This window comes from Lissotriton helveticus, chromosome 3_1 (genome assembly GCF_964261635.1).
Source record: "Lissotriton helveticus chromosome 3_1, aLisHel1.1, whole genome shotgun sequence".
Classification (NCBI taxonomy): domain Eukaryota; kingdom Metazoa; phylum Chordata; class Amphibia; order Caudata; family Salamandridae; genus Lissotriton; species Lissotriton helveticus.
The window spans coordinates 1657236682-1657250304 of record NC_136061.1 but is presented as its reverse complement, the minus strand read 5'-3'; the positions used below and the strand labels follow the sequence as shown (position 1 = coordinate 1657250304).

Sequence of the window (13623 nt, the reverse complement as noted above, 5' to 3'; positions counted from 1 at the left end):
AACTGATGAAAGTGGATATTGTAAATATGGATAAGTAACAGCTAGCACAAAAACAAGTGGAACTTTTTCCTGTCTTCAGTATGAAATCGGGCGCAATGGCTTAAAAAGGCTCACACCTGGTACACACTTTACCAGGAAAAAGATTGTTTTGTTAGGTCACACAACGTGTAACACAGAGAATGTAATATACTTTTGGAAATGCCAGTGTGGGAGACAATATGTTGGACAGATATCGCACACAATAAAAATCGGGATCAACAAAATTAAATCAGATATTAAAAAAACTGAATTTAAAAATGTAGTATGCCTAGACATTTCATGGAACATAGATATAGTTTTGGTCAATTAAAATTTCAGGGTTTTGGGGCGGTTGAACTTTAGCCTGGATTCAGAGTTGAAAAGGGACGTCTGTACAAAGTGAGGCATAGTAGCCAGAGAAACTGAAAACGCTTTCGCCCACAGATCTGAATGAACATTTAATATTGGCACTTTTTTTTTTGTAAACGAAAGCTGCTAAAAGCGTCACATGATCAGGAAGTGTCTGCATGAAGTGGGGTCAAAACAGAAACGAAAGTGAACTTTATTGTTATGAAGTGACAGAACACAACAAGGATAGGAATACATACTGCAATGCATGCCTGCCAAGTATCACGCTTCAGGTGTGACGCTCACGCATTTCAGTGTGGTGATCCGCATCACCGCACTGAAATGCATTGTCATGCAATGCATTCAAGGCCCATAGGAATCAATGGCAATTACTGAATCGGTAAATACCGATTCGGTAATTTCCAATTCTTAACGATTCGGTACATTTTAAAGAATATTTACCTACATAGCATTTACCGATTTGTATGTTATGTTATGTAAAACAATTTATACCGCGCACGTACACCGAGACAGTTTCTTGGCGCTCAAAACAGACATAACAAACTGAGGCAGGGAGCATTACTCAAAGGCCAGCTTAAAAAGGTGAGGTAATGTAAATACCGAATCGGTAAAATTCGGTATTTATGAATTGGTAAATGCCATTTACCTACATCTAGCCCAATGTCTTTTTAAAAACTTGTTTTTGCGCGATGAGAATTTAAACGGAAAAAGGAAAGAACTAGACGTGCTTCATCAAGTCCTTGGCATCTCTCAGACAAATGTCTAACTGATGGCATTGCCCCTTCTCCGTTTCGCCTTAAGATAGGTTAGGGCATCACCCGGATATATTTGTGGGTTACCTTAAGCTCTTGAGGTCGCCTGAAAGGGGAACGGAGACTGCAAGGAGGCTCTAAGAGAGAGTCTACTATTGTGGGACTCTGCATGGTTGTGGTTGCAGGTGAGAAAGGGCTCAGTTTGCAAGCCAGGGAGTAGTTCATCAGACATGATTTAAACTAGGCTACGGGACTCCTTAAACTCAAGCAAATCAGACTAGGTGCTCCAATGATGCATCACCATTGATGGTATTCAGTGCTGCAGAGGGGCTGACAGGAATCAACATGCATGAACTTTCTTTTGAAAGAAGAGGAGGTCTCTGGTGCTCAGCAGTTCAGTTACAATCCCATGGAAGAAGCAAAAAACAGACTGCTAACCAGTTAGCAAGTTGTTGTTTGAATGGGTGCCTTTGACTTTATATGGCTCCGCATCCAAATATTGCATGTTTATTTTTTCTGGGAATTCTTTAACGGACCACAAGGCACAATGGACGTTCGATATGGTGGACCGTAGAATGCTGATGTGCTAAGGCTCAGATCAACAATCTTTACTATTCAGATATAGATGAGAAGGAATAATTTTTAAGTCAGACAGGATCTAGGTTTTGGGGTGTTCATCAATGTGGGCGTTTGTGGCAGTGTGACATTAGAATTGGAGAAGGGGGAGATTGACTGACTCTTCCTTTGCACTCCGAGAGCTGGGACCGCAGCAGAATAGCGTACAGACGCAAAGGCATGGATCGCTGCATCCATCTTCCATTATATCTTGCATGGTGAACTCGGCCTTGAAGATCCTGCCTCATTCCGCACTGACTTTATAAGCTCAGTCAATGACAAGAGAAAGGGGATCTGAGAGGGAGAGAGTTCAAGGCAGCTACTACTTCCCCAGTGCACCGCTAGCACACTTCTCTGTCTTCTTCAGTTCCCTCATGCCCCCTCGCTTATCACTACCTGGCCTCTCCGGCACATCTCAGATCATTCTGTGTCAATGTTTAGCCTCAGAAGGCAGTGAGCTGCAATTATCACCTGTTCATCGCTTGAACCCTGCTGGAGCATAGCTGTGTGGTTACTCTTGCAGGTCTTACAGGTCCCTCATCCTTCCTCCTGCTGCTGCCACTGCTGCCCCACAGAACAACGTGGTGCCAGGAAGGAATCAATCAGAATATGTGCAGCCATAAGAAGCCTTGATTCACAGCGGCTGCCGAGAGGTAGAGAGTCGAATGCATAAGTGACCATATGTGAATACGTGTTTGTGTGTGGGGGGGTTTGCCCGTTTGTGTTAGGATATGACTTTACTACTATGTTATTGTCCTATGATAATCTGGCCATTAAGGTTATGAAGGGCGTTAGGGGCATTTGGCAACAGTCTGGCTACTGAATGCAAAATAGGAGCCCACATACTACATATTGTGGGTATTACTAAGATATTCTAAACGTCACAGGCATAAGAAGTACCTAGCCATGATATCCTGTGAGCTTTGTTGCAATATTCTGGCTTTCAAAGGCGTAATAGGCGCCCACCCATGACTTACTGTGAGCTTTCATGTGGTACTCTGCTACCAGAGGCCTATTAGGGCCATTCTGGCTACCAAGGGTATATTAAAGGCCCATCCATGACATACTGTTGGACTTATTGACAAACCTGTCACCAGCTATTACAAAATGAGTGCTCTGGAGCAACGTGGACTGTCATTGATGTAATGGGTCAATTCCTGGTGAAACTTTTAGTATCCCTCACATAAAGGTTGCTAAAATTCCTGCTATAGGATGAACTTCCCTGGCACCTCATGATGATGATAAATAGGTATGTCCATGTGTGACAGTAATAGATGTCGGCGCTTGCTGAAGCCGACGGATTTATGCTTGAGCACTAATAATACTATTTGTATATTTGCTATTGATGGCATGTGATCGAGATTTGGATAACATTAGAATTTTCTACCTTCCATATAGATTCTGTGTTACAACAAATGGCTGAAACTCAACTTGGAAGAGGCAGAATGGAAAGATGATATGCAAAATATGCTATATTAATTTTGAAAAATGGTGTAATGATATTACAAAACAAAACATTTTAAACTCTGTATCCCCTTCGCAGCTGTTGGGATCCCCCCGCTGTGCTGGGGGGCGCGTACAGCGCCCCCATGCTCATGACGAGGTCATGAGCCACGGCGCTCCGGTGCTCATGACGAGCTGAGCTCGTCATGACCGCGCCCGTTCCAATGGAACGTTCAGCACTGCGGGGGAATCAGCCCAGCGTGCGAGCGTTCCACGGAACGGGCGCGGTCATGACGAGCTCAGCTCGTCATGAGCACCGGAGCGCCGTCGCTCATGATGAGCTGAGCTCGTCATGAGCATCCAAGAGGGTATAACGTATAAAAGATTAGCCAGTTTGTAAATAAATTAAATATGAGAGAATCGCTTGTCTGGTACACAATTAAAGTATTGTAATACATGTATAGCGTCCCTTTGGAAACACTGTATTTTTAGTAAATTTATGTGAACTTTGTGCTCTAAAATGCAGCAAGTGGCCTGGACTTTTTCAATATTTCTCTAAGAAAAGAAACCTTTGCAGTCTCTCTAATAAAAGTAGGGCTCACTCAGTAGTCAATCCTTTTAAAGAACACCAGCCATAATTATAGAATAAGTCCTGTGCACACATTAGGTTAGTCTTTTCAGATGTCTATCAAAAACATTCTTATGTTCAAGCAGGAATGAAGACAGGATCGACACCAGTGGACGTTTTGTGTGGAATCTATTATAAACCTTCTTCAAAAGGGAACATCAAAGGAAAAAACCAGCCGACATGTGTTTCGTCAATCGGGCAGTCACCCGTGACCCTTCAGGGCTAGGAGATACAAAATAAAGACAGGATCGTATGCCTGGTGATATTTCCAACCCGGCCAGAGCGGGTTTCCAAACAAGGGGATGGCCAGTAGTGGCGAGGATGGATGAGGGGAAACGAAGGGAGGACGGATCAGTCTCTTCCCCATAGAGCAGCAGCGATGGACGACGGGCAGGTTCAAACCGTCACAAAGGAAATCTCTAGTGCAGAAGTGAAGTGGGTCTGTTGCTCTTTCCGGATTTTCCTTTGATGTTCCCTTTTGAAGAAGGTTTATAATACATTCCACACAAGACGTCCACTGGTGTCGACCCTGTCTTCATTCCTTCTTGAACATAAGGCTGTTTTTGATAGACATTTGTAAAGACTAACCTAACGTGTGCACTGGACTTATTCTATAATTTACAGGGTGGACTCTCGTCACTCTTTTCAGGGGTTGTTTTAGGTTTCCCCGGACCCAGTCGCACCGTATAAATTGTGCTTATATTTCCTAATTCACCGCTACCAGTTAAGAGCGCCATTCTTACTGTATACTAAAAACCCTATGTGGAATCCACCAGCCATAACTATGTTAGGCGTACTATCAACTTGATAAGGAGTGATTGTTGCAGAGAATTCACAATTTGTAAGGTGCCACTTATTGAGTTGATTTTGTCTCCAAAGAAACTTAGGGTTTTGTGATGTAGAATTTGAATGCTGTCCAGTCGTTTTTCTTTGGAGTGAATACTAATGCACACACTCTAAAAAGGACGGGTTCATCAAACACCATACTTTGGCAGTTTATCCGCCTCCACCACATGTAAAATAACCCCCTTCTGTTATTATTTAATAGTCTTATAGGAACCAAGGGGTGCAAAGGCTTGTCCCCTTCTCAGCCCATGACAATTCTCATTAGAGGCAACCACAATAGAAAATAAATTTAAAAAATAGGAGTGAAGACTGTAATGCTACAGGACCAGATCTGTTCTTAAACAAGGAGCATGTTTTTATTCAACACTACGGTTTCATTCTTGCGGCAAGGTTCAGGAAACACAGCTGTCTGTGTCACTACGCCACTAAGCCACAAGACTTCCAAGGAGGCTTTTTGCAAGGTGTGTGATGAAAAAATGCTATCGTCGGGATGCAGACCCATTATAAAAGGAGATCAGCTGCATACAAAAAAAGTGGAAAACTTGAATCAAGAAGTCCTAGTTTCAGGTCTTTACTCTAATTGTTCAGGTGGTATATAAAGGGTTTTCTCTTGATTGCCGCGGTTAGGACTATACTAACCTGTGTCTCCTTTACTGTTTGTTGTACATATGATAAGCCTCCTTTCAAATAGAATGATCTCAGTATTTCAAAAGTAATATGCAGTTTTTATAAAGAAAGAGCTGTCAATTAACAGTTTTTAGTTGGCATCTTAGTGGAATTATGAAAGTCCAAGGTGGCCAATCAGAAAGCAATACAAGATCGCAGAAACAGAAGAACAATCTCTCTTGTTCTGTTTTGACCCCTTCACTCTGAAATGACCTGCCTCTTTCACTTATGCCTTCTCACAGATTGGCAAAATAAATTAAGGCCTGCCATTTGTCTCAGAAACCCTAGCTGCAGCCCCATCCATCTTTGCTAACACTCGTAATAAGGAGTCTTTGAATATTTGTGCACTATGTAAAGCGTTCCATGATTTGACTATTGCTTTTAAACATCCTAATAACATAGGTCACCATTTAGTGCTTACATTACCAACGTTTTACCTCGATCCAAGTGCGAGAAAGATCCAACAACAAAGTCAAGAGTAGAAACAGCCAACAGGAAGAGCAGCAACAACTGAAGACGTATGATCCACTTCACGCCGGCCAGGTTGATGCCAAGCAATCCCAGCAGCACGGCCAGGGATATCCCTCTCACTGCCCAAATATTGCTGAAGCTCAAAAGCTCGGCGATCGACTCTGCAAACCCAGTGGCATACATGGCACCTGCAACACACTGAAGAAGGTTTGTAGGATATTAATGTGCAATCACAATCTTGTCACAGAAGCATATCCACTCACGCTCTTTGTACTTGAATTCTGGGGGGAGAATGTTTGAGGAAGAAAGCTGAAAATTGGGTTGTGACCTCGTGAGCAAAGTTGACATTTGTAATAGACAATAGTCAGAAGGGTTTATATGCCACTTTCTACATTCTTAAAACATACTTATATTGATTGTAAACTTTATTTCTGCTCCATACTTTTCTAATAAAAATGGATGCTACATTGACTAATCCCAGAGAGAGTGTGTGAGTATAAATATTTTTATGAGTTCCAAGTGACACTTTATGAAAATGGATTTATTAACGTTCAGAATATTACAAACCACACTTGCCATTTAGTTCATGTATTATGTTCGATGTTTCAACGAGAATGAAGATGATTGCATTTAAAATATGTTTAACAAAATGTGTAAAAGTGAATAGTTCGTTAACCATCTCAATAACAAGCAGATCTTGCTACGGTGGACATATTTGGCGAACATGTAGCTGCAGCTATTGATGGTAGCATTGCATAATCATGAAGTCTTAATTTTCATAGTTAGAACAAGCTAGAGACCCAGTGGTAGCTGCATTGACGATTCTTTTTAAGTTCAAAATGATTTTATTGAATGTTGACAGAAGGAAAAAACACATAGGTACATACAGAAAACTGATAAGATAATTCATTAAACTACAAGGAAGCGAGTAAGAACAATCCTAAATAAGCAGTCACAAATAAATTACATCGCATAGTACCATCGTCAATGAAAGGATAACTAAAAACAGAAGGGAAGGAGGAAGGGGAGGAAGGAAGGGAAGAGGGAAATATACAATTCATATCATAATAAATTAGTCAAATAGAGTTACCAATAAACAGCTTTAAAAACAGTATGATAATCAATGAATAACATAATAACATTACAAGAACATGAATCATAACTGTATATATGAATCAATAGGTGACCAAAAAGATTGAAAATGCAAAGAATTATGATGAACACCCTGTAACGATAATTGAGCACCTCTTCTTGTAAAGATAATCCATGACCACCAAGCATGAACAGAAAGGGAAGTAGCATCCTTCCAGCAAAAAGTAATTGATTTGAGCGCAGCCGAAACCAAAAAATTAAATAACTTTGCTTCAGCATCTTCAAGAGGAGCAGCCAATACAATTGATTTACATATTAACAATTTATAAGAAAGCAAATCAGAAATAGGCAACATTTTCAATATTACATTCCATACTTCAGACCAAAATTTCATAATAATAGGACAATCAAATAACATGTGACGTAAAGAGCCAGGATGTAAATTACAATGCCAACATAGGTTTGATGGTAATAATTTAGCTTTAAATAAACGTAATGGAGTCCATAAAGAATTAAATAAAATATAAGCATTGGTTTGATAAAGTGAAACTGGTAACCATCCAGAAATACTATTAGTCCAAATTAATGACCATGAATCAGTTGAAAGGGAAATGGAGAGTTCAGCATTCCAAAAAGTGGAAATTATATCAACGTTGGAGCCTAATGAGAAGGTAAGTTTCTTATAAAAAACAGAAACTGCCTTGGAAGATACAGAAACAGTGTTGATATAAATTAAAAAATCAGCTGAGGATATAGACGGAATACCATCTGGGAAAGAGTCTAAAATGGAATTACATAGAAATTGGTATTTTAACAAATCGGACATTGGTAGATTGAATTTTAGTTGGAGTTGAGCAAAAGGAATAAATGCATCATCCAAGAAAACGTCTTTAAGAAAGAAAATACCTTTAGCAATCCATGAAGACCAAAAAGAAACATTTCTGTTTAATTTTATTAAAGCACTATGCCATAAGGACAAATGCACCGTAGAAAGTAAAGGAGAAGCAAAATTAGAGTCCAAATCATTAAAAATTAATCTTGAGGATTTGATTATGGACGAGGAATGTATAATCTTAGAGGTAGGAGACATAGTTAATAAGGATGGCAAAGGAAAAGGTTTTGCAAGAGAAGTTTCAATATGAAACCAAACAGGAGGACTAGCAATAGGTGAAATATTAAACCATAATGAGCTCTGTTTTAAAATGAATGCCTTATGATATAAATAGAAATCAGGTAGGGCAAAACCAACTTGGCATTTAGGAATTTTCAATTTTTTATAAGCAATACGAGGAGGTTTATTATTCCAAAGAAATTTGGATAACAGTTTATCAATATTTTTATAAACTTTAAGTGGGAATTGAGTTGGTATCATAGCAAGAGAATAAAATATTTTCGGGGCAATATTCATTTTAATAGATTCCATTCTCCCCCACCAGGAAAGATGAAGGGAAGACCACTTGGAAGTTTTTTGTTTAATATAATCAAGAATGAAATCACTATTTAGTTTCAAGGTAGCAGGCAGGGATGATGAAAATAATATACCAAGGTATTTCAACTTACTTTTTTGCCAAACAATATCCTGTGAAGGTAACATATCAGGAGTACAAAGCATATTTAAAGGAAAGAATTCAGTTTTACTAACATTTAATTTATATCCTGATACAGCTGAATATTTAGAAATAATATCAAGCAAAAATGGTACAGACAATATAGGATTACTAATAAATAATAACACATCATCAGCATATGCCAAAGTTTTGACAGTAACATTTTCAATAGTGATACCCTGAATATTTTCAGAATTACGAATGAAATTAAGAAATGGTTCAATTCCTAATAAAAATAAAAGGGGGGATAAGGGACAACCTTGACGTGTACCTCTAAAAAGGGAAAATTGGCTAGACATTTGACCATTAATAAACAATCTAGCAGTGGGAGCATAGTATAGAGCAGAAATCATACGAATAAAGGATGGACCAAAGTTAAAAGATAATAAAGTTTTAAATAAAAACTGCCAATGGATTTTATCAAAAGCTTTTTCAGCATCTAATGCCATAACACCAGCAGGGACAAGGAGAGTGGGGCTTTGTTCAATAATATGTAATAATGTTCTAGTATTGTTAGCAGGATATCTATTTTTCATAAAACCAGATTGGTCAGGGTGTATAATAGAATGAAGGACAGGAGCTAATCTAGAGGCAAGGATTTTAGCATATAATTTACAGTCTTGATTAATCAAAGAAATGGGACGGTAATTAGAGACAAGGGTAGGGTCTTTATCAGGTTTGGGAAGTACAACAATTAAGGCTTCTGAAAAAGAGCCCGAAACGGTACCTGAGGAACAAAAGTGAGAAAAAATCTGGTACAAATAAGGTAATAGATGATTTTGAAATTCTTTATAAAATTCAGCAGGTATGCCATCAGGACCAGGAGATTTATGTTTTTGAAGTGATTTAATAGCAGCCAGTATTTCATCAGTAGTAATAGGGGAATCCAATCCATGTTTATCAGAGGAAGAAATATGAGGTAAATTAGAATAGTTTAAAAAAGCATCAATTAGAGAATCATCACAAAAATCTGGTTTATTATACAAGGTGGAATAAAAATGTAAAAATTCTTGAACAATATCATTGTGGAAAAGTGCAATTTTACCTTGAGGACCTTGAATGGAGGTAATCTGCATTTTATCCTTTTTAATACGTAAATAATTAGCAAGAAGCTTACCAGACCTATTGGAATTAAAACGGAATCTAGCATTGGACTTAGAAAGCTGGACTCCAGCCCTAGTACTAAGAATAGCATTAAATTCATATCTAAGTTTTTGTAGTTTAAGTTTATATTGGGGATCACTAGAAGTAATAAATAAACGTTCAAAATGAGCTATTTGTTTCTCTAAAGATGTAATATTAGAATTAAATTTCTTATTCTCATGTGCCATAATAGAAATTGTAGAACCTCTGATATAAGCTTTAAAAGCATCCCACCGATTAATAACAGAGGTAGAATCTTCCGGATTAAATGTAAAATAATCTTGAATCGCTTGCAACAACTTGGGATGTGAGTGTCATTAAGGACAATGTCAGTGTTCATATGCCATCTAGATTGCTTAGCAAAAGAAGACGAAACATTTAAAACAAAAGAAATCAGGGCATGGTCTGAGACGTCAATAGTACCAATGGTAGGATTATTTGCAAATTGAATGAGAGAGGGGGAAAGTAAAAAATAATCAATTCTGGAATGAGAATTATGAGGATTAGAGAACAAAGAAAATTCCTTGCCAGTGGGATAGTGTAACCTCCAAATGTCAGCTAATCTGGTGGTATGAAGAAAAGTCTTAAAGGCATGAAAAATCTTGGATGGTCGAAACCTAGAGGTAGACAATCTATCTAACAAGGGGTCTACAAAAACATTAAAATCTCCCCCAAAAATCAAGGGAACTTTTCCTAACTTTAAAACTTCAGTTGTAACAGTAGCCCAAAAAGCAGGGTCATCTGCTGTAGGGCCATAAACATTAAACAAAAAGAAAATAGAGTCATGTATTTTGACTTTAACTATAATATATCTGCCTTCAGAATCTGAAATCTTATTAAGAATTTGACAATGTAATCTCTTAGCAAAGAAAATAGCGACTCCATTCTTTTTACCTGTAGCAGGTGAAGAAACAATATAATCTACTCATTTTTTGTTCATATATTGTAAAACTTTATCTTCAACATGCGTTTCTTGAACAAAACAAATATCTGCTTTGCAACTACCTAAATAATCCAGAATTTTCGTACGTTTTACTGGATGTCTTAAACCTTTTACATTGAGGGAAACAACTTTAATATTATGAATATTAGCCATTAAGATTTAAGAGGAAGGAAAGAATGAAATCAGAACAAGAAGGAGGAAGAAAAAGATAGGTGAAAAGAGTAACTCTATGCGGAGAAAAGGAAGGGGAAGAACATAAAAGCGAGAGAAAGGAACAAACAAGAAACATGAATAAAGACATAGAAACGCACACACGTTCCTCAAGCATGGCCAGTAACCGTTGGAGCCCATGAGTAAAATTATGCAGAGATGTGACACATGAAGTCAGACGATATCAATTCAAGAATTAGGATCCTGAGTATCCATGGATGGAGGAGCTTGTTGATCAAGGAATAGCCGGAGGTCTTCTGGGCGCTGAAAAGATTTGGAGACATTGTCTTTCCACACACGCATTGTAGAAGGATCAAAAAGTCCATATTTGAAACCAAGGCTCCTCAGCTGTGGACGAAGAGAAGAAAACTCTTTACGAATAGCCACAGTTTCTTTAGCAAAATCCTGGTGAATAAAGATTTTGGTTCCATTCACCAACAACAATGGAATTTCTCTCACAGCTTTTCGAATGAGAACCAAATGATGATGGCGCAGCACCTTAAAGATCATTTGCCTTGGCTTAGTATGTCGAGGATTCCGGTGTGAAGGGACTCTATGGGCTTTGTCAATCTCAAATTTTTCGGAGAATTTAATATTCAAAAGACCAGGTAGAAAAGATTCTAGATAGAGTCGGCAATTGGTCCCTTCAACATCTTCAGGCAAATTAAAAATGCGAAGATTATATTGCCTATTGCGATTTTCCATGTCCAACAGATGAGTATGCATTGGCAGAATTTTGGCCATTAAAGGAGTAAAAGCGTCCAACTTGTTTTTGTTATCTTGAATTTTAATGACATTGTCAGAAACCTTCATTGAAATGGAAGCCATATCTTTCCGGACATTTTTTACTTCTGAGGCAATAGTGTCAGTATTCAGACGTAATGCCTTAATTTCCTCCAAAATTAGCGCAACAGAAGGTTCTGAGGATTCCACCACCTTAGATTTGGTTGGAGGAGGAGAAACCTGCTGCTTCCTTTTAGTAGTAGTTGACTGTTTAGAATCCATTCTGAGGTGAAAAAATATGTACTACTACGTAGGAATAACAAAATGAAGAAAAACCACCTCAAAAAGTGATAGAAATGACGTAAATAGGGACATAAAACGTCAAAAATCACTTTAAAACAACAGGTGCAGCAGCTAAATTAGACTGTAGGCGTGGCTAGGCCCAAGCCAGGGTCTGTCATAGATGTGACTCCGCCCCCAGGCATTCAAAGCCGGCAGTACCTGCAAGTGCAGCTGGGAGCAGGAACCATGAAGCCAGCAAATGTACTTCCGTCGAAGAAATTCTCCAGGAAACGATAAGGAATAGCTTAGGGAGGCAAGCGCCGGTATTTTCGCCGACTTTTCGTGTGAAAATCGTCGTTTATAAGAGTTTATGGGCTGTGGTGTTCACGGAGCTCCGGTGGCGGCGGCCATCTTGGTTGACGCGCTCGCGCGTCCTCAGCATTGACGATTCTAAGCAGCCAAAGAGCGGTATTGTAGCTGAGAGTGAACTAACACAGCCCTCTATGCAGGCAATGATAAATGGTTTGCTCCTAAGGAACCTCACAGTTCCACAGATGACATAGCTGGAATCTTTTAGAGTGATCACGCAACAGTCCGGTAAACAAGGGCGTGGGATTCTTTAGTGGATTCACATCGTCATTTGAGGTCCTCATGTTACAGAGGTAAACACCCACAAAATGTACACAGTAACATATTTAAGGATATGTATGTATCACTGCCAGGTATTTTATTTATTTATTTATGTATTTATTTATCGAAAGTCCCTCAAACTCAAGGCTAATAACAGGATACTCCGCAAGACTGATTGGTTCCCATTTTCAGCTCTAAATCATTCACTTTCAAAGTTATAGGAGATTTCTTTGGCAACCATGTCCCTCTGCCTGTTTTAGTTTTCCTATTGGCGGAGAAAGATTCATCAGAGGATTGTTGTCTCTGTGGTAATAGAAACGCTTCAGACTGTCTAATAGTTAAGGGCACAGTACGGATAGAGGAGTAAGGAGAGTAAGTGTACCACAGAATTTTACGCATGCTTCTCGCTGCAACAGTTGCACTGACTCTCTCTCGGCAGGGGAGGGGGCCTCTCTACAAGCGATCTCCCTCTCTCACACTTAATAAAGCGTTCATCTCCTTCCTCTGTGAAGCACTCCTCCTCTGTCACAGTCTTGTAAGGTTAACACAGTGCTTAAGAGAGGGTGTAAGGGTCGAAGCCCCTCCTCTGCCTTGAACTTCCACATTCTCCCTTTGGCTTGGAAATGGGCCCCAGGTTAAAGGCCTCTTCGGGACTTTTTTATAGCACCCACCAGCACCTTTAGCCCCTTGGAGCCAGAGATGGGGCCACGACCAGGAGCCTCAGCCATGGGCAAATGTCTGAGGTTGGCGCCCTCTCTGCAATGGCAAGTAGTGTTTGTACTATATTCGTCATTTTATTTTATTTTATTTTATTTTATTTATTTTATGTCCACCTCATTTACGGATATGCACTGAGTTGTGAGACCTGATCTGGTGCGGTTGGTTGTACAAGGTGGGTAGAGCATGTTTAATAGGGGATACTGAGAGGTAAAAAAACTCTGAAGTTTTCTGCTGTGCAAGTGACAGAAATACTGTGAGATGGTATTGTGTCATTCGTGAGTACTGGTGTTGCAGTACTGGGTGAAAGTGCACCATGGTTGCTACATCTAAACTTAACACTTTCACCAACAACACTTTTCATGTTGCAATGGTAAAGGTGACACTACAAGTCCCAGAATGCAACTGCTCTTGGCTAGAAACAGTGAAGTTGGCTCCCTGCTTGCTGTGCAAATACAGAACAGCCCT

At 39.2% G+C, this 13623-nt stretch overlaps 1 protein-coding gene across 1 annotated transcript in view; it reads right to left on the bottom strand.

The window, feature by feature from the left end:
- Positions 1-13623, bottom strand: part of SLC12A8 (solute carrier family 12 member 8) — an 838951-nt gene that overhangs the window by 355400 nt on the left and 469928 nt on the right. Inside the window, exon 5 of the mRNA XM_078682439.1 lies at positions 5775-6006. Coding sequence (XP_078538565.1) covers positions 5775-6006 — 232 coding nt within the window. The remainder of the gene's footprint in view (positions 1-5774; positions 6007-13623) is intronic.